Below are 22,958 nucleotides of genomic sequence, written 5' to 3'. Positions count from 1 at the left end.
TGGTTACCAAGCCTGAGGACACGGCCAGAGCACTCCCCAAGGTTTCATGTTCTAAGTTATTCTCCTCTATAAGGTCTCAAGAGGGTGAGAACTAGACGACAACACTGTTTACCTTGGGCTTTGGGAGGTGACCAGGGTCATGGAAGATCTGTAGGGTGGAGCCCCCAGGATTAGACCCTGGTGGCTCTTCTGAGAGCGAGGCCAGACACACACACACAATCACACTCCCGCGTCTTGTCCTGGGAGGCCCGGGACTGCTTCGAGGTTCAGACACCGTCCCCAGATGAGAGCCTCAGCCTTGTCGCTACAGAGCTGTGAGCTACGATCGCTTCTTCTCTTCACAGGTTAGCCTGCCTTGGGCTGCTTCACAGAAGGCAGAAGGCACTGATCCACACGGAGCGGAGAAGCTGCCCCGGCGAGCACACACACTTCCGCTAGCTACTCAGCCTTCTCCGCAGGGCTTGTTCCTCTTGTGGCACTAGGGGCTGTACCAGGAGCACTCTAGCCCTGAACTATGCACGATGGCCCCAGCCCTCTTTTTTGTGTGGTATGGGGACTGAACTCAGGAACATCCTAAATCTGAGCTTGACCTCCAGCCCCCACCCTTTTTGTTTTTTTGCAGTACTGGGGATGGAACCCAAGGGTTTCCACCTCTGAACTACACCCCCGGCCCTATTTTGATTCTTTACTTTGAAACAGGATCTCACTGAACTGCAGAGGGCCTCACTGGATAGCTGAGGCTGTCTGCAAACCCGGATACTCCTGTCTCGGCCTCCCAAATTCGGGGATCCTAAGCGTGCACCACCACGCCCAGTTCCTTTTTGTTTTGAGATAGGGTCTCACTAGGTTGCTGGTCTCTCTAAATCGCTGAGGCTGGCCTTTGACCTATAATCCTCTTGTCTAAGCTTCCCGAGATTACATGTGTGCACCACCACATCCAACCCCCAGCCCTATTTTTTTTTTTTTTTAGAAACAGGGTTTTTCTAAGTTACCTCGATCTGGTCTTGAACCTGCAATCCTCTTAGCCTGAGTCTACCAGGTCCTGGGATCCCAGGCAGGTACCGACACACCAGGCCTTGCTAAATTACGAAGACTAACCTTGAACCCGCAGTGCTCCTGGCGTTGGCCTTCCGAGTCTAAGATTATAGGTGCGTTCTACCATACCAGACTAGTAAAACACTTTCTAAAGTTAATTTTATCAAATCCTTCAGACTTTCAGAGGACAAGCTTTAAACGCTGTGACACTGAGGCTTAACGGGTGCCACACCCTGCACACTGTTCCTCCTCTGTCTACTGTGTTCTGGTTGGGTAGCAGCCAAACGACCAGGAGACACAAAGCGCACACGAGGACAGTGGTCTTGAGACTCTGTATATGACTTCCTTGGTACATGGTGAAGCTGGGGAGTTGAAAAGGAGCAGTGAGTGAAAGCTGGCATGGGGGTACGCTTGTGATCCCAGCACTCGGGAGGCTGGGACAGGAGGATCGGGGTTCACGGACAGCCTCAGCTGCTTGGTGAGGCCCTCTGTGACTTAGTGAGACCCTGTTTCAAAATAAAGAATAAAAAATAGGGCTGGGGGTGAAGCTTGGAGGTAGAATGCCCATGCCCCTCTGGGTTCAACCCCCAATTCTGCAAAAAGAAAAAAAAAAGAAAAAGAAAACAAAAAAAACAAAAAACAAAGGCCAAGGTCTTCCCAGAAGTACAAGGGCGAGGGCATATTTACCTAAAGCAATGCCTACTAGTTGTTATCGGGGGGGGGGGGGGGGAATAAGCGAAGAGAAAGAAGAATCCAGTTCATCTTATTCAACTAAATATATAGTCAAAATAAAAAATATTTGAAAGATTTTGCATAAAGTATTCACTTATAAGCCTTCTAAACACTTTATTTATTTATTTATTTTGGTGTTACTGGGGTTCCTGGAAACCCTTCTGCCTTCGGGCTACACTCCCAGACCTATTTTGTCTATTTTTTTATTTGGAAGCAGGGTCTCTTAAGCCAGCACGGCTGGCTTCAAACCTGCACGATCTTCCTGTCTCCGCCTCCCAAGTGTGGGGATTACAAGCGTGCGCCAACACGCCTGGCTTAACACTTTTTTTTTTTTTTTTTTTTTACTTTTTTGGTAGTACTGGGTATTGAACCCAGAGCCTTGGGCATGCTGGACACTCACTCTACTCCTGAGCCACATCCCCAGGCCCTAACACACATGTTTTAAAGTCCACCATCTGCACTGATAAGTCATTTCAGAAGGCGATTTAGCAGTGTAAACCAGCCCACTAGCAGGCCCTTACTTGACATGAGCTTTGGAATCTGGGCCTGTCCTCTCAGCAGCGGCCGATACAAGGGTCCTTGGTAAGCGGCGGGTGGCGGGGCAGCGTTGCTGTAGACGCCAGTTCCCGGGCCTCTTGGCATCACATGGCTGTAAAGGAGCCGTGTAAGGAAAAGAGAGAGAAATAAATATATCCGTCACATCAAACTGACACAAATTACACAAATACTAGGAGCCATCTCTTCATATCAGATTTAAGATAAAAATAATAAGGTTCATAAAACTGAAAACGACACGCAGTGGTGATGCAGACTCTTCACTAGTAATCACTTAAATATCTAACAGCCCATACACAGATCAGTCTTGTGCCTCTCGAGGCCCTGCATGCCGTGCCCTGCGCACGGCTGCTCTCCACACTCCACAATGAGGTAACCCAGCTACAGAGGACTCACTCACTAAGCCGAGGCCTCGTTTTACTAAGCCTCCCTCTCATTAGCATTATAGACAGTGCGCCAAAAGTCTTTAGGCATATAACTACGCTCTTAAATTTCTTTCCTCAGAATAAATTCCAGAAACTCTGAGATGTGGATGAAAGATACGTGTACCTTCAGAACGCAAACCTCCAATGGGAGGCTCTTCTACGGGACTTTCCAAAATAGGCAGATAATGCAAAATGATTTGTTTTTATGGACTGGGATTACACCCAGCTGTGCTCTACCACTGAGCTACATTCCCAGCCCCTTTATAACAGGATCTCATTAAATTGTTGAGGCTAAAGCGGGGCGTGGTGGCACACGCTTAAGAGACCCTGTTTCTAAATAAAAATATAAAAATAGGTCTGGGAGTGTAGCCCGGAGGTAGAAGGGTTTCCAGGAACCCCAGTACCACCACCCCCCCAAAAAATTGTTGAGGCTAAACTGGGCGTGGTGTAATCCCAGCCTTTGGGAGGCTGAGACAGAAGGATACCGGTTCACCGACAGCCTCAGCTACTTAGTGAGGCCCTTTGCAACTCAGTGAGACCCTGTTTCAAAATAAAGAATAAGCTGGGTGTGGAGGTGCACACTTATAATCCCAGTACTTGCGAGGCCGAGACAGAAGGATCGCACACGTTCGAAGCCAACCTCAGCTACTTAGTGAGGCTCTTAGCAACTTAGTAAGACCCCGTTTCCAAATAAAATATAAAATAGGTCTGGGAGTGTACCCCGGAGGTAGAAAACCCCTCGGTTCCATCCTCAGACTGCAAAAAAAAAAAAAAAAAAGAATAAAAAATAGGGCCAGGGGTGTGCTCGGAGGTGGAATGCCCCTGGGGTCAATCCCCAGTACTGCCACCCCCCCCCCCAAAAAAAAAGTTGAGACTGGCTTTGAACCTGCAATCCTCCTGCCTCAGCTTCCTCCTGAGTTGCTGGGATTACAGGCACACCCCATCCTGTCTGGCACAAAAAGAAACTTTAAGATTTGATTTGTGTGCGTGTTTTTTTTTAAGAATGAAGACGGTTCAAAACAGTGCCAGCTACCATTTCCAGTGTTTGGGCATTACTCTAAGTACCAACAGACACTGGCTCACGTAGTTCTGGAGCTTCCTGCGGCGGTCTGCTTACCATCTCCATTGACAGCGGGAACCAAGACATGGCCTGGCATGGCAAGCTGGAGGAGGAGGCTGAATGGGGGCGGTCAGGGCTCGAAGCCCGCGTTCTCACTCACTGTGCTATGGACGCCCTCCAAGACCCACCACCAATACCTGCTGACGGCCGCTTCTTGCCTAACTCATTTTTTGAATACTAAGATTTTCCCATAATTGGAAATCCCTACTTATGCGTTATTATTTTGTTGGTTTTTCTTGTGGTACTGGGGATTGAATCCAGGAGCAGTCTACTTCTGAGCTACACCCCAGCCCTTGCTAGGTTGCTGAGAGCCACGCTTTATAACTGAGGCTGTCCCTGAATCTGGTCCTCCTGTCTCAGTCTCACGGCACCCAGCTAGGGTCATCATTAATTCTTGAATCAGGATGCAGTGCTCTCTCTAACCTGTTGCTCTTTTTACCCTCGCTTTCCCTGTTACTGGTTCACGGTACCCCTCTCAGTAGGCCATGGGGACCCACACTTGTAATCCCGGGACCCGGGAAGCTGAGATGAGGATTGCAGGTTCGAGGATAGTCTCAGCAAATAGTGAGAGTTTCATCAGCCTCGTGAGACCTTGTTTCAAAATAAAAATAAAAGACTAGGAAAGTAGCTTGGAGGTAGAATGCCTCTGAGCTCACAATTCCCAGTGCCACACACACACACAAGCAAAAAAAAAAAAAAAAAGTATCTTTTCTTGTCTCCTTTTTTCTTTCTCTCTCTCTCTCTTGCTTTTATTTTTTTATTTGCAGTACTGGGAATCGAATCCAGGGCTTTCTACCTCTGAGTTACATCCCCAGCCCTAATAGCCGAGGGTGGCTGAGGACCTGCGATCCTCCTGTCTCAGCCTCCCAAGTACTGGGATTACAAGTGAGTGCCACTACACCCGGCTCTACCTCCTCTTTATATACAATCTCTTCTACAGTTGTGAAAAAGACATTTCAATAGCTGGTAAGGGTAAAAGATAAGAGAATTTACAAGAGACACAAATGACCAACACTGAGTTGCGATCATCTCAGTGGGCAGGGAGACGGAACTCCCACAGCGGAAGCACCATTCACGCGGGGGTGCATGGAACTCAGAACAACACTTAGAGAAAATAGTAGAATTCCCGTGCAGCACACGAAGCACTACATAAATCCAGGAGAAGTGCATTTCTAAACTGAGCGGGCGCAGCAGGGGCAGTGCTGCCTGCCCGATCGCCGTGCTGCCCACTGCCTGGTTCAGGAGGGCACGTGGGCCAGCAGAGCCTGGCTGACTCACCCCAGGGTCCTGAGAGCGGCCTGGTCCAGGTGCACGGGCCGTCGGTCCCGGTTAAAGCCCAGCTGGGGCTTCCACTGCCGCCCGTTGCTGGACTTCTCCCAGTCGCCAGGTTTCAGGACTGCTGCCGGCTTTCTGGCCACATGAAACACAGCATTTAGTGCAGAAATGGGCGGGTCCATACGCAGAAAGAACACTCGATGGCATACTGCGCTTACCTTGCTCCTGGAAGCATGACAGCTTTAAAAATGTAATCTTCAGCAAACTGGGGGTCCTTGAAATTAATACTGAAAGAATACACAGGTCAATGATTTGATTATATTAGCCTGGTTTAATTTTCAAGGAAATGGAGGTATTTTAAGGTTTAAACAAAATAACAAAAATTCAAGTCTCTAAAATTGACCTCAGCCAATAATTGTGCCAAGTGGCTGAATATCACCCTCAGTGGAGCGCCTCTGTTTCCTAACACATGGCCTTCATGCAACCTTCTCTGTGGGAAGAGGCCCACTCTGGCTAACTGTGAGTGATCACACAGAACATGGAACTGCCCCGACTCTTGAGAAATGTCAGGATGATACTACAGACAGGGTGAAGAGGTTTGCAATAAAATAAAATAGGTGCACAAAGAGCTAAATATGCCATGGGAGAGGGGGTGAAAACATAAGCCACACTCAGGTTCCTGGCTGGAATCCCACGCCGCGTGTTTTCTTGGCTCACTGTAACTGCACACCGTCCTGACGTTCGGAGCGCTAGGAACAGACATGTGCACGGCTCCCGAGCACGCCCTCTGGGTCTCGACTCCGCCCCACCTGCGCTGCGTCTGCCTCTGAGCCTGGCACTGCGTCCACTTAACACCACAGCAGCATTACCCAGCGTCTCCGGCCCCTCCTCCCCAGCCCTCCACCCCGCCGCTCGAGTCTCTGCTGGTCTCCCCGACGTCATCCTTCTTTCCACATTTCTATCTATCTTCCACAGATGACAGAAAACGTACAACTGTTCACTTTTTGAGACTGGCAAATCTTATTCAGCATAAGATTCTCAAATTCCATCCATTTTCCTGAAAATGACATACTTTTGTTCTCTACAGCTAAATAAAATTCCACTGTGTGACTATACCTCATTTCCACAATCCCTTCATTTGTTGATGTTCAACACAGGCTGGTTCCATGGACTGCCTTCTATGAGTTGTGCTGCCATGAGCATGGATATGTATCACTGTGCTATTGACGTCGATCGGCACTGGTCTCAGTTTGCAGCCCACCAGCAGTGTGTGCGGGCCCCTGTCCCCACATCCACACCAGCACTAAGACTGTGTGTTCTTGATGAGGGACGCTCTAACTGGAGTCACTCAAAATCTCAGTGCCGCTTTGATTTGCATTTCCTTGGTGGCTAGATGGGGAACGTTTTTTCCCTGTATTTATTGCCCATTGTATGTCTTCTTTTGAGAAGTATCTCTTCAGTTCGACTGCCTGTGGGTTTTTCTTTTTTTTAGTGTTGAGTTTTCTAAGCATGTTGTATATTCTAGATATCAGTCCTCTATCAGATGGGTAGCTAGAAAAGACCTCTCTCTAGGCTTTTTTTTTCTCCCCAGTACTGTGGATGGAACCCAGGGGCATTTGACCTCTGAGCTACGCCCCCAGTCCTGTTTTTTATTCTTTATTTTGAAACAGGGTCTCACTGAGTTGCAAAGGGCCTCATTAAGTAGCTGAGGCTGTCTGCAAACTGCGATTCTCTTGTCTCAGCCTCCCACATGCTGGGATTACAAGCGTGCGCCACCATGCCCCACTCTAGGCTCTCTTTAGATTCCTGACAGTTTCCTCTGCTGCACAGAAGCTTTTTAATTTAATGTAATCTCATTTATTAATTTTCATTTTAATTTGGTCCTATGCCCTTTTCTACTAGTTTCAAAGTTTCCGGTCTAGGTCTTTGACCTATCTTGACTTGCCTTTTTTTGTACTGAGGATTGAACCCAGGAGCATTCTACCTCCATCCCAGCTGTTTTTTTATTGCTATTATTTTTTGTGTGTGGTACTAGGGTTTGAACCCAGAGGCATTCTACCTTTGAGCTAAACCTTCAGCCCTCTTTTTTATTCTTTATTTGGAAACAGGGTCTCACTGAGTTGCCAAAGGCCTCACTCAGTAGCTGAGGCTGGCCGCGAATGGCGATCCTCCTGTCACAGCCTCCCGAGTGCTGGGATTACAAGTGTGCGCCACCACGCCCGGCTTCATTTTTACTTTTTAAACGAGGTCTCACTAGGTTGTTGAGAGTCTTGCTACCGCTGAGACTGGTCTCAAATCTGTGATCCTCCTGTCTCAGCTTCCCAAGTACTGGGACTGCAGGCATGCAACAACATGCCTGGCTCGAGATAACTCTTTAATGTGTGTTTTAAAAATAATGTGTTTTAAGCCGGGCATGGTGGCGCACACTTGTAATCCTAGTACGTGGAAGGCTCAGACAGGAGAATCGCGCAGGTTCAAAGCCAGCCTTGACTACTTAGCGAGGCTCTCAACAATTTAATGAGACCCTGTTTCCAAAACAAAATATATAAAAAAAATAGGTCTGGGAATATAGCCCAGAGGTAGAAGGCCCCTGGGTTCCACCCCCAGTACCACCACCAAAAAAAAAAAAAAAAAAAAGTGTTTTAATGTGTATTATTAAAAGTAGAGCTGGGCGCTGGGCAGCCTCAGCCACTTAAAATGTGAGGCTGTTAGCAACTTAGTAAGACCCTGCTTCCAAATACAATATAAAATAGGTGTGGAAATGTAGCCCATAGGTAGAACCCTGAATTTCATCCCCAGTACCACACAATAAACAAAGAACTAAAATGAAACAGTCACAAATTGAAAAATAAATATATGTTTGGTTGTTTTTTTTTTGTTTTTTTTTTGGCGGGTCTAGGGATGGAATCCAGGGGCATTCGACCTCCGAGCTACACCCCCAGCTCTATTTTTTATTATTTATTTTGAAACTGGGTCTCACTGAGTTGCAAAGGGCCTCACTAAGTAGCTGAGGCTGTCTGTGAACTGCAATCTTCCAGTCTCAGCCTCCCAAATGCTGGGATTACGAGCGAGCGCCACCACGCCCGGCTCAATCCCCTTAGACGCTAGGTATAAGCTGGTCAATTCCTTCCTGGGTGTGTGGTGGGTGCGCATGTCTGAATCTACCTCAAAGGCTGGTAGCACATGCATCTTCCCTCTGACCTAGCAGCATCTTTTAGAAGTTCATTTATGCATCGGACTTTTTACTTAAAAATGCTCATAAACATCCTTAGTCATAAGGATTGTAAAAATAGTGTATGAAAAACAGTAGACTGGTTAAAGAACCTGGGTTACTCCTTAAAATGGAATCCTCAGATGATAGTTTAAAATTTTAGGAAAAGAACAGAATAGAACAGAAGAGAACAGGAGATGGGGAGAAATATATATACAACAAAGATCCATCACAAGGTTACCTGTGATTTTCTCTATACCATCATCTATTTTTTTTGAGTTTCCAAAATTCCTGATTACAAATTACAGGTAATCAGCTAAGAAGATTTTACTGCAAAAGGTTTTACTGACTGGTTGACATTCTTAGGCTGCTGGTTGTTTCTGAATAATGCTATTTTAACAAGCAGGGTCCATCTGGTGCACAAACCTTATTGCAGTGGGACTTAACTGTCATTTTAAGCACATAAAATTAGCTTCAAATTTATACTAAAACACCATGAGCAAGGCAGCCGAGCAGCAATTCCTCCACAGCGCGCCCTGCGCTGACAAGGGCAGGGCAGACGGAGCACGCGCAGAACCCAGGAGCTGAGTGTCTGGGTTCTTCTGGTGCACGGAGAGAGGACATGGCGATACAGCCGGACCTGCCAAGGAAGCGTCGCGGACAGCATCTCGGCATCAGCAGGGCTGAACAACCCTTACCAACTGCGCACACAAGTGCCGCGGTGGGAGCGGAGGGCCCACTGTCGGGCACCAAGCCCGCACCCTTTCTCATACAGAAATAAGAACTGTTTTGTAAGGAAGAGAGCAGGAAATGCAGCAGCAGGCCCAGGCTGCTCCGAGTAGAGCCCCGTGTGTGCAATGCAGTGTGTGTGGAAGGGCGTGTGTGCAAACAGAGCCCTTGAGATGCAGAGCTCCCCATGGTGTAACTTCTGCACCTCCACCAGCTGAGACGAACCACTTCCTCACAAGAGGACAAAGGCCAAGGAAGCCTGGCCAAGCCCCAGGACTAACCCCGCCTCGCCAACTCTGCGTAGCACAACTGGCTTGTTTCCATAAACCCTACCTGCTTCTGTGGGACCATCTGAGAAGAGCTAGGTTGAACTGAACCACGTACAATTCATGCCCCCTTCCCACTGTTTGCTTCTCTTCCTCTACTGGGGATTAAATCTGAGGTGCTCTACCACTGAGCCACACACCCAGCCCTCAGCTGACAGTGAGTGGCCCAGGCTGGCCTCGACCTTGCCATCCTCCTGCCTCAGCCTCCCAAGAAGCTGGGATTACAGGCACGCATAGGGCATCACTGACTTAGTTCTTATGTGAGCACGCCGTGCAATGTGGCCAGCTGGGATCCAGGAAGGGTCCCGGGGCCATGCTGCTGGTAACCATGGTGGAGCGAGAAGGGAATTCTTTCACCCGGGAACTAAAGAGAAGCATCCAAGATGGTTTAAGGCGGGATAAGATTAGTTACAGACGGCAGAGGGAGGAAATGGAAGAAAGACACTGGTGAATTCTGCAAAACGTTTAAAGAACTTGTACGAAGTTTCTTCAAATTAACCTAGACAAAGACAACACAAAAAGCCCAATTAAAACATGGGCAAATGAACTGAAGAGACACTTCTCAAAAGAAATACAATTGGCCAAAAAATAAATGAAAAAACAAAACAAAACAAAAAAACGTCCACCATCACTAGCAATTAGGGAACTGTAAACCAAACAACGCGGAGATTCCATCTAACTGCAGCCACAAGGACAATCACCAAGAACACAAACAATGAATCCAGGGACGCATGGTGATACACACCTGCAATCCCAGTACGTGGGAGGCTGAGAAAGAATAATTGCAGGTTCGAGGCCAGCTTCGGTGACCTCAGTACCCAAAACAGATTCAGCAACCTAGCGAGAACTTGTTTCAAAACAAAATATTAAAGGGCAGGCTGGGGGTTAGCTCAGAGGCAAATGCCCTCCAAATTCAATTTTCTGCACCAAAAACCCTTCCATTAATAAGTACTGGCAAGGACAAAGTACAAAATTATGTCATTTTCAGGAAAATGACAGGAATCTGCCATTTTTTCAGGAAAATTTCAGGAATCTACAAAATATTATGCTAAGTGAGATCAGCCAGTCACACGGTTCTCTCCTATATGGATGCCAGGGAGAGCCGTGGTCGAGAGGGAGTGCAGGTAAAGGAGGCGCCCATGAGTGATGGAGGCCGGGGGAGGGACACGTGAACACAGGCTCTGCACACATGGAATTGTCGACGCCAATTTCAGCAGAGAGGCCGAGGACTCAACAGTGGCTGGGCCGAGAGGAGAGCGGTGTTCAGATTCATACTGTTTCATCTAACTTGTATACTTTCAAACACTACAGACAAGACCAAACACAACAAGAATAACCAACCCAAACTCAGCACCTTCTCAAGTCTGGAGCGAGACCCTGGATGCACCCAGACAGAGGAAGCAACGGCGGAAAAATAGAACTGACAACTGACGCCTGAGGCTGAACGTTTGGATTTCCAGCGATGACGCAAATACAGCACCAGGATGTACAGCCTTCAAGCACGCACGCACGCACGCACGCACGCACCCCTGCACTCAACTGGGCCTTAGCCGCAACATCACCCCTCAGAGAAAACACTGAAAATTACTTCATCAAGTAAAAAAGTTAACTTTGGTCCTTCATAAATTTTTAGGAGATTAAATGTTATTCTGAAGTTATTCTCAAAATGCACCTGAATATGCGCCTAGATCTAGGATTCATTTTAACAAACAGTAAATACAGCGCCAAATACTCAAGTCTCCTTCAGGCTCAGAAACAACCGCCCACCCACCACCTAAGAAAGCCTCCAGGACCTGCCGCTGATCCTGCGCCTCCGCTGTGGCTAAGCCTCTCTCTCCTAATGAGAATGTTAAGCAGAATTAACTATTTCTAGAGGGCTAGGCAGGAAGGCCCTTGAAAAGATGAAGAAAAGCTAAGAAGAACAAGCAGAACTATGGCAGGCCCAAGAGGACTGCCGGGAGGGTCTGCGAGTGCATGGTGTCCCGTGGGCCAGCCAGAGCCAGGCTGCTTGGGGCGGCCTGGGCACCAGGCTGGGCCATCTACACCCACCCTCGAGAGGGCTCAAAGACAAGGGGCGAGGACCAGTTACATGTCAAGTGTCGAAAACACTGCGCAGGCAAATGAAAGCAACCAACCTGGGAAGAGGGCCCCGATTTTTCTTTAAAATGGCAAGCATTTACTACCTAAATCCATTAAGAAAAGGAAATAAACAGGCCTATACCTAATAAATATATATAGTATCTATATTTCCTGTGAAAAAGAGAAATCATAAAAATGGGTGGGAAAGGAAGGCCCAAGATCAGGAGGCTTTTACCAGGTTCCTGACACCTGAGATGCGTTGGCCTTCGTCTTGCCTGCGGACACTGTCAGAAAACGACAAACGACTAGGTCGGATGATGACAGTACATGCTGCTGTCAGGACTAAGAACTGTTACGAAAGTGAGCAACAACTTCACTGACTTCTATTCCAAACAGTTATATTACCCTGCACATTGTTTTTACTCAGTACCGAGTATTGCTGTTACTGAGGAACTGAGGGATAAATACGTTTTCCTGACAGAACTTAGTCTTTGACGTTTATGGTAACTGGCAGTGCTGGGACTGAAACCCAGGCTGTGCTAAGCAACGGGCACTTCTACCACTGAGCCCCGTCCCATCCCACAGCTGGAAAAATGTTCACAAAAGCACTGTACCTCATTTTAGCTAAAATATATTACGTAACATTTTTGTTTTTAAAATACTGCGAGAAAAAACAAAACAAACCACTGCGAGAACACAGCGATTAAAATAATCTGCTATAATACAATGAAGCTGCGTGAGCTGCGGGGTAGAGAGGTCTGTTTGCTTCTACACAGCAAACTACTAGAAACTTGCCTCTCTACCTCCCACTTTCCTAATCCAGGAAGAATTGGAGGTTGTCACGGGAAACCAGAAAACAGATAAGCGGGCTTGTTAAGTCAGGAACCTTAACAACATACATAATTTAAAGTCAAGAGGCTCTGCTCTAAGGTCTCGACACAGGGCTCTCCACTCAAAGCACTGGTAGATTAACAACTGGCACTTCCTTGTGAGTCAGAGGCCTTTTAAAAACCTATCTGCAGGGTCTGAGCTGTGTTCTGGGCAAATGCTATGAATTTTGGAAAACTTACCTGATTGCAGAATTCTGTGTCAGATCCCGTAACATGGGAACAGGAGAACATACAACTCTAAAGGGAAAAAGAGAAGAACCATCTATTCATAAACTGTAACCTTTTATTTAGGTAATAGAAGTGAGATGTTCCTGTGTTTGCTAGGCTTTGGGAAAGAGAAATAATTTGTACTAACAAAAACAGTATGGCCACTCTTATCTTAAAAAGTGTTCATCTCCCTTTTATATCATTTCATAAACAAAAAACAATTATGGGCAAAGGGCTTGTCAAAACTTGTAAAACAAAACAAACAACAAACCCCCCAGCAAACAGGAGTGCACAAAAACAGATTATAAAAAACAGAGCAAGTACCTCCTAAGTGAGAAAAATCAAATGGTTGGCCATCAACCATAAGATATTCAAACTCACTACTAATCAGAGACATGCAATAGTAAACCACAAGATGCCATAAGCACCCCCTAGCCTGGCAAAACCTAAAGTTGTGACAATGTCCCAAGGTCTGCAGGAAGTGAGCGACAGGATCCCTCACCAGCAGCCTGGGGTGACAATAGGGTGGCCACTCTGGCACACAGCCAGCAGTCACCTAGAGAAGCGGAGGGTGCACCCCCTCCATGAGCGGCCGTCCCCCTCCACATACACCCACGAGCAAGCAGTCCTCCCCTGCTCAAAAACCCTACTCTGAAGGTCACTGAGGATCTCAAAGAGCTTTTGTTTTTATCTCCTGAGATTATCTATTAAAAATTCAAACTTAGTGAGCCGGGCGTGGTGGCCATGCTTGTAATCCCAGAGCTTGGGAGGCTGAGACAGGAGGATTGCACAGATTCGAAGCCAGCCTCAGCTACTTAGTGAGGCTCTGTTTCCAAATAAAATATGAAAATAGGTCTGGGAGTATAGCTCAGAGGTAGAAAAGCCCCTGGATTCCACCCCCAGTACCACACACACACAGAAAAATTGAAACTTATAAATTAAAACCCTATTAGATGTCAACATAAGTAGCATTTTAATGAAAAACTATTTTATAGAGAAAAAATAAATTAAGAAGAGTGTCACTGTTTCACAGTTTTGAAAATCTCAGTATCTGGCTTCATATCGAACAGCTAAATTCTCTTGCTGGGTGGCATATGCTTGTAATCCCAGTACTTGGGAGGCTGAAACAGGACTGCACAGGTTTGAAACCATCCTCAGCTACTTAGTGAAGCCCTCTTCAACTTAGTGAGACCCTGTTGCCAAATAAAATACAAAAATGGGTCTGGAGGTGTAGCCCGGGGGTAGAAGGCCTCTGGGTTCTATCCCCAGTACCACCGGAAAAAACAAAAACAAAAAAACCTTTCTCTGCTTCTGATCCCTTCCTTGCAGATGGTGTAACACTGTAGTACTATTCTGAGAGCAATTTTGAGCTTGTTAGTGCCTGACGGCCTTCGGGGACCCCCAGACATCCTGCACAATGCAACACAATCCCTGCATGTTGAAGGGCTGGGCTTTGATCAAGCCTCTTTGAGTCCAGCAGAGTGGTAAGTGTTATTCTGTACTTCTAGAAAACAAAATGTTAGACAACAAGGAAAGCTGCCAGGAACCTCCTTCCAGCCACTCTACCATACACAAATGAATGCTTACTGGTCTGGAAGAACGGCTTCCTCATCCAAGGAAAACTTCCCTTGAATCCCGTGGCAAAGTTCAGGCGGCACGTCCACTGGCTGTGTGGAGACACACATTCCTGGTTTCAGACCCAGCTGAATGGAAAATGGGAACTCAAGCCGATGCTTGAAGTATCATCCATAAGAGTCAAAAGGCAGAATAACCCAGCAGGTGGATGAATAAACGAAATGTGGCACATATATATGTAAATGGAAAATTATTCAGCCATAAAAAGGGATACACTTTGGTATATACTATAACATAGATGAACCTTAAAAACATTATATGCTATATGAAATAAGCCAAAGGACAAATATATAATTCCTCTTCTATGAGGTACCAAGAATAAACAAATTCATAGAACCAAAAGTAGAAAGAGAGGCTACCAGAGACTGAGAGAATGAAGAACTCATTGAATGGGTTCAAGATCTCTGTGGGCAGGACAGAAATCCTCGATTTGAGATGGACGGCGGTGATGGCACCTCAGCGTCATCAAGCTCGCTGTCAGGTTTACACCGACACTGGCTACAAGGGCAAATTTCATGTTATGTATATTTCACTAAAGGTTTAAAAATGCATTTCTAAATCCCAGCAATCAGGAGGCTGAGACAGGAGGACACGAGGCCAGCCGCAGCTACTTAGTGAGGCCCTCTGCAACTCAGTGAGAGCCTGTTTCAAAATAAAGAATAAAAAATAGGGCTGGGAGTGTAGCTTGGAGGTAGAACGCCTCTGGGTTCCATCCCCAGGACCAGAAAGAAGAAAGCAAGCACTTCTAATTCCAGGAGCAAATGAGCTAACCAACTGTACACACCTGTGCGAATGAGCTAACCAACTGTACACACCTGTGCGAATGAGCTAACCAACTGTACACACCTGTGCGAATGAGCTAACCAACTGTACACACCTGTGCGGAGCCCGTCTGATAGAGTTCTGAGATGAAGTCGTGAAGTGGGTGGTGTTTCCCCACAAACAGGACATCGCCTCCAAGGCTGTTCCTCCTACCTGGGGTAAATAGGAAAAGAGTAAAATCACTCAAGGAAGTGTATCTACAAGACTCATTTCTGTAAGAACACAGCAAACTGCACCCACATTTTTTAAAGTAAATCCCACCAGAAATAGCTCATGAAAAGTAATTTAAAAGTGACAGGCCTAAATGTCTGATATTCCTCTATGGAAGAAAAAATAGTTTGAAATATGTTTTCAAAGATCAGTGATTATCAGAAAAGAGATATCACTGGAAGATAAAATGCATTTTAAGATAAAGGGCAAAGTCTCCTTATGTATTAAAAAACTCAATTTCTTAGTATAAGAAACATATAAACATTCCCCAAGGAAACTACCTGTGTCATCTGATGGCAGATTGTTCTACAGATAGTGGATAAAGAAACGGTTCCCTCCAGACTCACACTGCTACCTAACGCAGGTTAAAAGAGCCCAGCTTCAGGAGCGCCTTATGGCAATTCTGCCTCGGTTCCGTGGCCTGCGCTCTGTAGCTCTTTCTGCCCTGATTCGCCCCATTGGGAGGCAGTGGAGGGGAGAAGGAAGCTGGGGGAATGAGCACGACCGTGCCAACACAGGAACACTGTGGCATGCCACACAAAGATCACTAGCTAAAGGAGACTCAGCAGTGGTATCAAGGGTGGAACCCAGGGGCCTTCTACCTCCAGCCAGATCCTCAGCTCTATTTTTTGCTTTGTTTTTGTCTTAATTCTGAAACGGATCTCACTAAGTTTCTGAGACTGACCTCAAACCTGCCATCCTCCTCTCTCAGGCCCAAATACCAGGATTACAGTCCCACCACCACACCCAGCTGGGATGTAAGCTTAACAAACACTTGTAAGTTCAAAGCTTTTACTTAAGTACTATCACTTTACAGATGTCAGAGTCGGAAGCCCAGTCACTGTGTGGGAAAGCGGGTGCAATGTGGCGCGGCACTGTGAAGTCTGCACTACACAGCCTGCGCTGACTGCAGGTGCGCGCAGTCCTTACTCTCTTCCGGAGTGAGGTCGGGGTACACCTCCTCTAGGGCAGCTCGCAGTCTTCGCTCATCCACAAACGGCAAGAGGGCAACACCTGGGAACACACACCGCCGTTAGAGCCACCCAACTCCAACGTACTGGCCCGAACAATCGCATCCGGTACAATGTCATATCCCCGGCGACGTGGAGATTTTGGAAATGACCTCGATCCCACCATTTAGCTAAATCTCAGGGCACAGATATTTTGTTCTTGACAGTAGAAGAAAGAAAATTCTCCCTATTTTTTCATACTTGAAATGGCTCAAACGTCCTGTTTTCTGAATCTCTGGCGATACTAACTGAAATGAGCAAGTCCCCGGCCACTCTCCTATGCTCTCACCTCACTTCCCAGGTCCCTCAGGGAGCCGGCGGAGCACCTGAGGGCCTGAGCGTGACTGCTCATCTCCCTGGCACCTGGTGTCGTCTTTTTCAAAATGCGATCATCCAACAGAAACACTGAGAAGTCCTATCCGACTAGACTACAGGCCAAGGTCTCTAGAATCCCACAGCGTCCTATTTACAGTTTAAAACCTGCTCATCGATCTACAGAAATCCTTCAGACTTGCTGAAATGATGAGGTGGAAAACAGAGCAGATGTCCACTCGGGACTTAAAGTTGTCCTCCAGTGCATGCTGAAATTAAGGGCAGTGTTTTATTTAAAGTCATCCATGGTTTTCAGAAAATCTTATCACTAATGAGGTATCTATTATTAGTCACTATTACAAAGTTACTGAAAAAATATTGGCTGCAATTTGTAGAAAGAACAACAGTATTTTGGCTAAGTAAAAAAAAAATTTTTTTTTGGTGATACTGGGGTTCCTGGAAACCCTTCTACTTCTGGGCTACACTCCCAGACCTATTTTTATACTTTTTTATTTGGAAACAGGGTCTCTTAAGCCAGTGCGGCTGGCTTCGAATCTGCATGATCCTCCTGTCTCCGCCTCCCAAGCGGATTACAAGTGTGCGCCACCACGCCCGGCGCTTAAGTAAAAATTTTAAAGCAAAAAGGCAAGACAAATGCTAAACAGAACTAATTTAAAACTACTTCCAAAGCTGTCATTATTTAGCTACCATATTTTCAAAGTAAGGAAACAATTCTAGAAAGAGAATTTTTTATGTTAAGAAAACTAAGTGCTAACTGGGCGTGGTGGCGCACACTTGTAATCCCCGCGCTTGGGAGGCTGAGACAGAAGGATCATAAGGTTCGAAGCCAGCCTCAGCTACTTAGTGAGGCTCTCAGCAACTTAGTGAGACCCTGTTTCCAAATAAAATAGAAAATAGGGCTGGAGGTGTAGTCCAGAGGTAAAAAGACCCTGGGTTCCATCCCTAGTACCACCAAAACAACAACAACAACACACACACAAAAAAAAACCCCACTAAATTCTACTATGAATTCTGAAGGGCCTAACAAAGTGACTTCAAAAATATTAATATCTGAACCAGGCTATGTAAATTACTGGCAAACACTTATATGGGAAAAGCTCTAGAGAGTTGTTTAAGTTTCAGTCAACGGAAATACATCAATGAGAAACTGCAGCATTATTTAGCTTTTATTTTCTACCCATTAAATTTAGAATCTAAAAAGAAGCCACACGTTAAGATTTTCCTACAAGAGGACTTCCGTACAATATTAACTTCAGAAGCGAAATGCAACCTGCAGTGCTGACAGCGATACAATTACCACGCAACAATCCAGCCCATGAACAGAGTGAAAAGGAGCGCCCACACTGTGACCCGGCAACAGCCTTGCTGTGGTGTGCTGCCGGCCGCCAACACTGCTCCATCACTTCGCCACCCCCCCACCTGGAAAGCCCAGCAGTGACAACATTCAGGTGAGCACGGCACGCCTAGAAGCGTTTGGAGTCTGGCTCACTGGTCTCTGGTTCAAATCTTGGCTCTGCCCTGTGTGGCTTTGATCAAGTCACTTACATTCTCTGTCCATGTATAAATATGTAGCAATCAAAGCTGTAATCTATACTAAGCAAATTTTACAAATACACATACTGCCATTAAATTACATATAATTTTTTTTTTTTGCAGTAATGGGGATGGAACCCGGGGCATTCGACCTCTGAGCTACACCCATCCCCAGCCCTATTTTTTTTTTTCATTCTTTATTTTGAAACATAATCTCATGGAGTTGCAAAGAGCCTCACTAAGTAACTGAGACTGTCCACGAATTGTGATCATCCTGTCTCAGCCTCCCAAATGCTGGGATTACAAGTGTGTGCCACCACACCCAGTTCACATATAATGTTGATAAGTACACACACTAAAAATCTGAAAAACTAACCAAATATATTTTATCTGTCATTTTAAGAAGGACTCAACCCGGGTGAGAACTTATCCAAATAATGTATTATCATTACTTCCATTAAGTTTTAAACATGTGTATAGGGAAATAACTTATTTCCTAATAGTACTAAACTTTACCTCAAAAGTTTTTCTATTGAACTTAAGTGAAAATATTAACATTAAGTAACATATAAAATATCAAAATGTTAGCTGGGCGTGGTGGCATACTTGTAATCCCAGAACTTGGGAGGCTGAAACAGGAGGACTGCACAGGTTTGAAGCCAGCCACAGCTACTTAGGCTCTCAGCAACTTAGTGAGACCCTGTTTCCAAATAAAGTATAAAATAGGTCTGGGACTATAGCCTGGAGGTAGAAAGCCCCTGGGTTCCACCCCCAGTTACACACACACACAAACACACACACACACGAAAAATGCTCAAATAAAAACTCAAACCTATCCTAAAGTGCATATAATTCAAGGGATCCCAAATAATCCAAACAACCCTAAATAAGAATAAAGTTGGAAGATACAATTTCAGACCTCAATATCTTCTATACAGCTACTGTAATTAAACCTATGGTACTGGCATAAGGACAGGCAAATGGACCAATGCGACAGATCAGAAAACCCAGAAATAAGCACCCAGACTCTGCTCTGGCTTCTGACAGGCGTCCAGACCATTGCATGAGAAAAGGTCTTTCAGCAGGGCGTGGTGGTACATGTGCTTGGGAGGCGGACACAGGAGGATCGCGCAGGTTCGAAGCCAGCCTCGCTGGCTTAAGAGACCCTGTTTCCAAATAAAAATACAAAACAGAGCTGGGAGTGTAGCCTGGAGGTAGAAGGGTTTCCAGGAACCCCAGTACCCCCCAAAAAACAAAAAGGTCTTTCAACAACTGATGCTGTAAGAAACTGGGAATCTACATGCAGAATAAGGTTTACCTTCTCCCACACACCAAAATTAACTCCAAAGGGATCAAAGACCTAAATTTAAAAGCTAAAATTATAAAGCTTCTAAGAAAATATCGGGAGAAAGAGTCATGACACTAGACCTGCAATGATTTCTTGAACAGGACACCAAAAGTGCAAGCCACAGTGACAGAAAACGAAGTGGACTTCACACAATTGACAACTGTGTGTAAAGAGGCATTATCCAGCAGCGGCTATATAGAGAGCTTATACCATGCAGCGCGCGCGCGCGGGCGCGCGCACACACACACACACACACACACACACACACACACACACACACACACACTTTCTCTCTCTCTCTCTCAAAAATGGCCAAGGATTTGAATAGACATTTCTCCAAAGATATACAAATAATCACTAAGCACATGAAGATATGCTCGATACCAGTAATCATGAAGAAAATGCAAATGAGATACCACTTCATAATCATGTAGATGGTGATTATTTAAAAAACACAAAATAACAAGTGTTAGGCCTGTTATGGTGGAGCATGCCTGTAATCCCAGCATTCGGGAGGCTGAGGATCACGGATCGCAGACATCCTCAGCTACTTAGTGAGGCCCTCTGCAACTCAGTGAGACCCTGTTTCAAAACGAAGAATAAAAAATAGGCCTGGAGGTATGGCTTGGAGGTAGAATGCCCCTGGGTTCATCCCCAGTACCACAAAAAACCACCTGCGGAGTTGTTCCCACCATCCACAGACGGCAGACCTGGCGACAGAACGCCACGCTGCATCCACCGTCCCGGTGCGTCTCCCGCCATCACTCCATTGAGGCTCATCCACTGCCCATCGCAGGCATCAGCACTCCTCTGTGTCATGACTCCCTCTGAGCACTTTCACCGGCTGGTAATCCCCACTCAAGGGAATAATCAAGGAATAGGTAAAACAAGGTTTTACCAAATATTCTTATTATCACAGAGAAATGTGTGAAGGAGGGGAGGGTAAAACGACTTGCTGAAAGAAGGCTTGGGCAGGGAAGTTCTCTGTGAGAGATTCTGTATTAATTCTATATTGAGTAGTGAACAGCACCTTAAATTCAGCACTAATGTCGCCATTCCTACAAAATTTCTTAATTAGAAGTAAAAAATAATGGGCAAGTTATGACCAACGTTAAGTAAGTAAGTATGTATGTATGTATATACGTATGTATGTATTTGTGGTGTGGGGATAGAACCCAGGGGCATTCGACCTCCGAGCTTCACCCCCTGCCGTATTTTTTTAATTCTTTGTTTTGAAACAGGGTCTCACTGAGTTGCAGAGGGCCTCACTAAGTAGCTGAGGCTGTCCGCGAACCCCAATCCTCTGGTCTCAGCCTCCCGAATGCAGGGATTACAAGCATGCACCACCACGCCCGGTAACGTCAAGTATTTAAATGAAAGGTCCTAGTATATTTTTCAGAAGGTTCCAAGCCTGTAAGTGGATCTCTGGGTGGATACTACCATGTTTTTCTCTTAACAACCCCAAAAGGTGAAAATGAGCTCCTGACAGAATGAAGCCAAAACAACGATTAATCAAAAGAAGACAAGACGGGACTCACTATCTTCTCAGCCCTATTTACTGCTTATTGGAGTGTTTACCATTGATCACAGCTGATCGTAGGTGATGGGCAACATCAATGCTACACAAGTAATCGTGACAATATCTTTACAGAATAATTCCATCCCTTAAGTCATAACTGCTCAGTTTTCCAGAAGGTTCAACCCGGAAAGAATTACATCTAAATTTTACCTTGCCATGCGTATTTCTTCCCATTCAAATCAACAGCAAAATCTTCAGGATAAAAGTCAATTATACTTGAATCCTTTATCAGGGAGAAAAGAATCAAAATAAAAGTCATATATTTCTGTAACAAAAATTTGAGATAACTTTCAATGTATCAGGTGTTTCTCTTAAAAAAATGTTAAGACATGAGGTCATTAATTCTAGCTATAGTAAAACAATTCTAGCTATAGTAACACTTCTACTTAAAAGATGAAAGCAAGGACTTGCAGAACCGATGACAGCAATCCACAAGAAAGTGGGCAGTGACGGGTTTGTTCAATGCTAGCGAGTCCCGCTTCCTGGCGGGGTTTCACCCTCTCTCGCTAACACACAAGTTCAGAGGTGATTTCAGGTAACACAGACTTTAAGCTCTGGAAGCCATCAAACCATACATGGCTGAAACAAACACTTACAGGTAGACTGAGAAAAAAAAAATCAATTGTATTTACTGGATAGTGTTCTCATGGCCAGCAGAATCGGGAAAAAATATAGGTAGTGGAAAAAAGACACAAGAACTCAAATACTTTGGCTTCCCACTTTAGTTTCTTAGTGTGAGATACAAAAGCAATTATGACTAAAATACACGACAAAACCCCAGTTCTAGGACTGGGGTGTGATGTGGCGGTATGACCACTATCTAGCATTGCAGGCCACAGACCCAGTTCCCAACACATTGGATACACAAGACTCACAGGATCACTCATGAGCTTCCGCCACGACGGAGGTAGAAAGTTACCACTCGCAGCTGGAAACACGCCCATAAGTTGTTCTAGGGGTTTAAACTGCAAGAGAGCAAAGAGGTAAGACCCAAAATTACTAACTGAAGTTTTACTTAACTATCAATTCTTTTTTTTTTTTTTTCTTTTCGTGGTACTGGGGGTGGAACCCAGGGGCTTTCTACCTTGGGGCTACACCCCCAGCCCTATTTTCTATTTTATTTGGAAACAGGGTCTAAGTTGCTGAGAGCCTCACTAAGTAGCTGAGGCTGGCTTCGAACCTGTGTGATCCTCCTGTCTCAGCCTCCCAAGCGCGGGGATTACACGCGTGTGCCACCACGCCCGGCTCTTATTATCAATTCTAATAAAGCAAACTCACCGGTTTAGTACCCTTCTCAAAGTCGGAAGGCATATCTGCAATACCTTCAAAATCTGAAGCGAACGGTGCATAATGGAATGGATAATACCACTTCCAGGAAGCACAGCCCTAGAATCATTAATAAGAAACAAAACATAAAGCTATGATGATGATGGACATGGCAAAAACCCAAGCAAACAAAATAAGAACCACCAAAACCCCAACTAGACTACTAACCTATGGCGTTCTATTTATAAACCATGAACTTCTGGTATATATTTCATAGACTGGTTTTTTCCATGAGTCTTAAAATATATTCTGCTTCATATCAGTGGCCCCTTGGCTTAAACCTGCTACAAAGCATCTTTAATGACTAGCTACTAACGGCAAACCTCACATTCAAAACCACAATTTGGTGAAGATTTTTATCCTTAAATACATTTGATGACATTTCTTTCCAACCTCAGAGCTGTCACCATCAAATAAAACCCAAAGTAGCAGCTGACAGCTACTGAACAGTAGGCAGTTGGGGACATCACCGGAACAGTGGCAGAGATTTTAATAGCCAAAACAGTCTTTTTAAAATTACTGTATTTTCACCAGGCATGGTAGCACACACTTGTAATCCCAGTACTTGGGAGGCTGAG

The 22,958-nt window shown here is 45.5% G+C and overlaps 1 protein-coding gene across 2 annotated transcripts in view; it reads right to left on the bottom strand.

Annotated features, from left to right (window-relative positions):
- The window catches only part of XRN2 (5'-3' exoribonuclease 2), a gene marked incomplete at both ends in the record, with an annotated part of 71,280 nt that overhangs the window by 12,720 nt on the left and 35,602 nt on the right, over positions 1 to 22,958 (bottom strand). For both annotated transcript variants that reach the window (XM_080716621.1, XM_080716622.1), the window contains 10 exons: positions 2,289 to 2,416; positions 5,146 to 5,277; positions 5,361 to 5,429; positions 12,558 to 12,614; positions 14,172 to 14,251; positions 15,097 to 15,194; positions 16,182 to 16,265; positions 21,205 to 21,277; positions 21,930 to 22,019; positions 22,333 to 22,440. In XM_080716621.1, the coding sequence (XP_080572747.1) occupies positions 2,289 to 2,416; positions 5,146 to 5,277; positions 5,361 to 5,429; positions 12,558 to 12,614; positions 14,172 to 14,251; positions 15,097 to 15,194; positions 16,182 to 16,265; positions 21,205 to 21,277; positions 21,930 to 22,019; positions 22,333 to 22,440 (919 nt within the window). The remainder of the gene's footprint in view (positions 1 to 2,288; positions 2,417 to 5,145; positions 5,278 to 5,360; positions 5,430 to 12,557; positions 12,615 to 14,171; positions 14,252 to 15,096; positions 15,195 to 16,181; positions 16,266 to 21,204; positions 21,278 to 21,929; positions 22,020 to 22,332; positions 22,441 to 22,958) is intronic.

This window comes from Muscardinus avellanarius (genome assembly GCF_963383645.1).
Source record: "Muscardinus avellanarius genome assembly, chromosome: 19".
Taxonomy (NCBI): domain Eukaryota; kingdom Metazoa; phylum Chordata; class Mammalia; order Rodentia; family Gliridae; genus Muscardinus; species Muscardinus avellanarius.
This window is presented reverse-complemented; position numbering and strand designations above follow the sequence as displayed.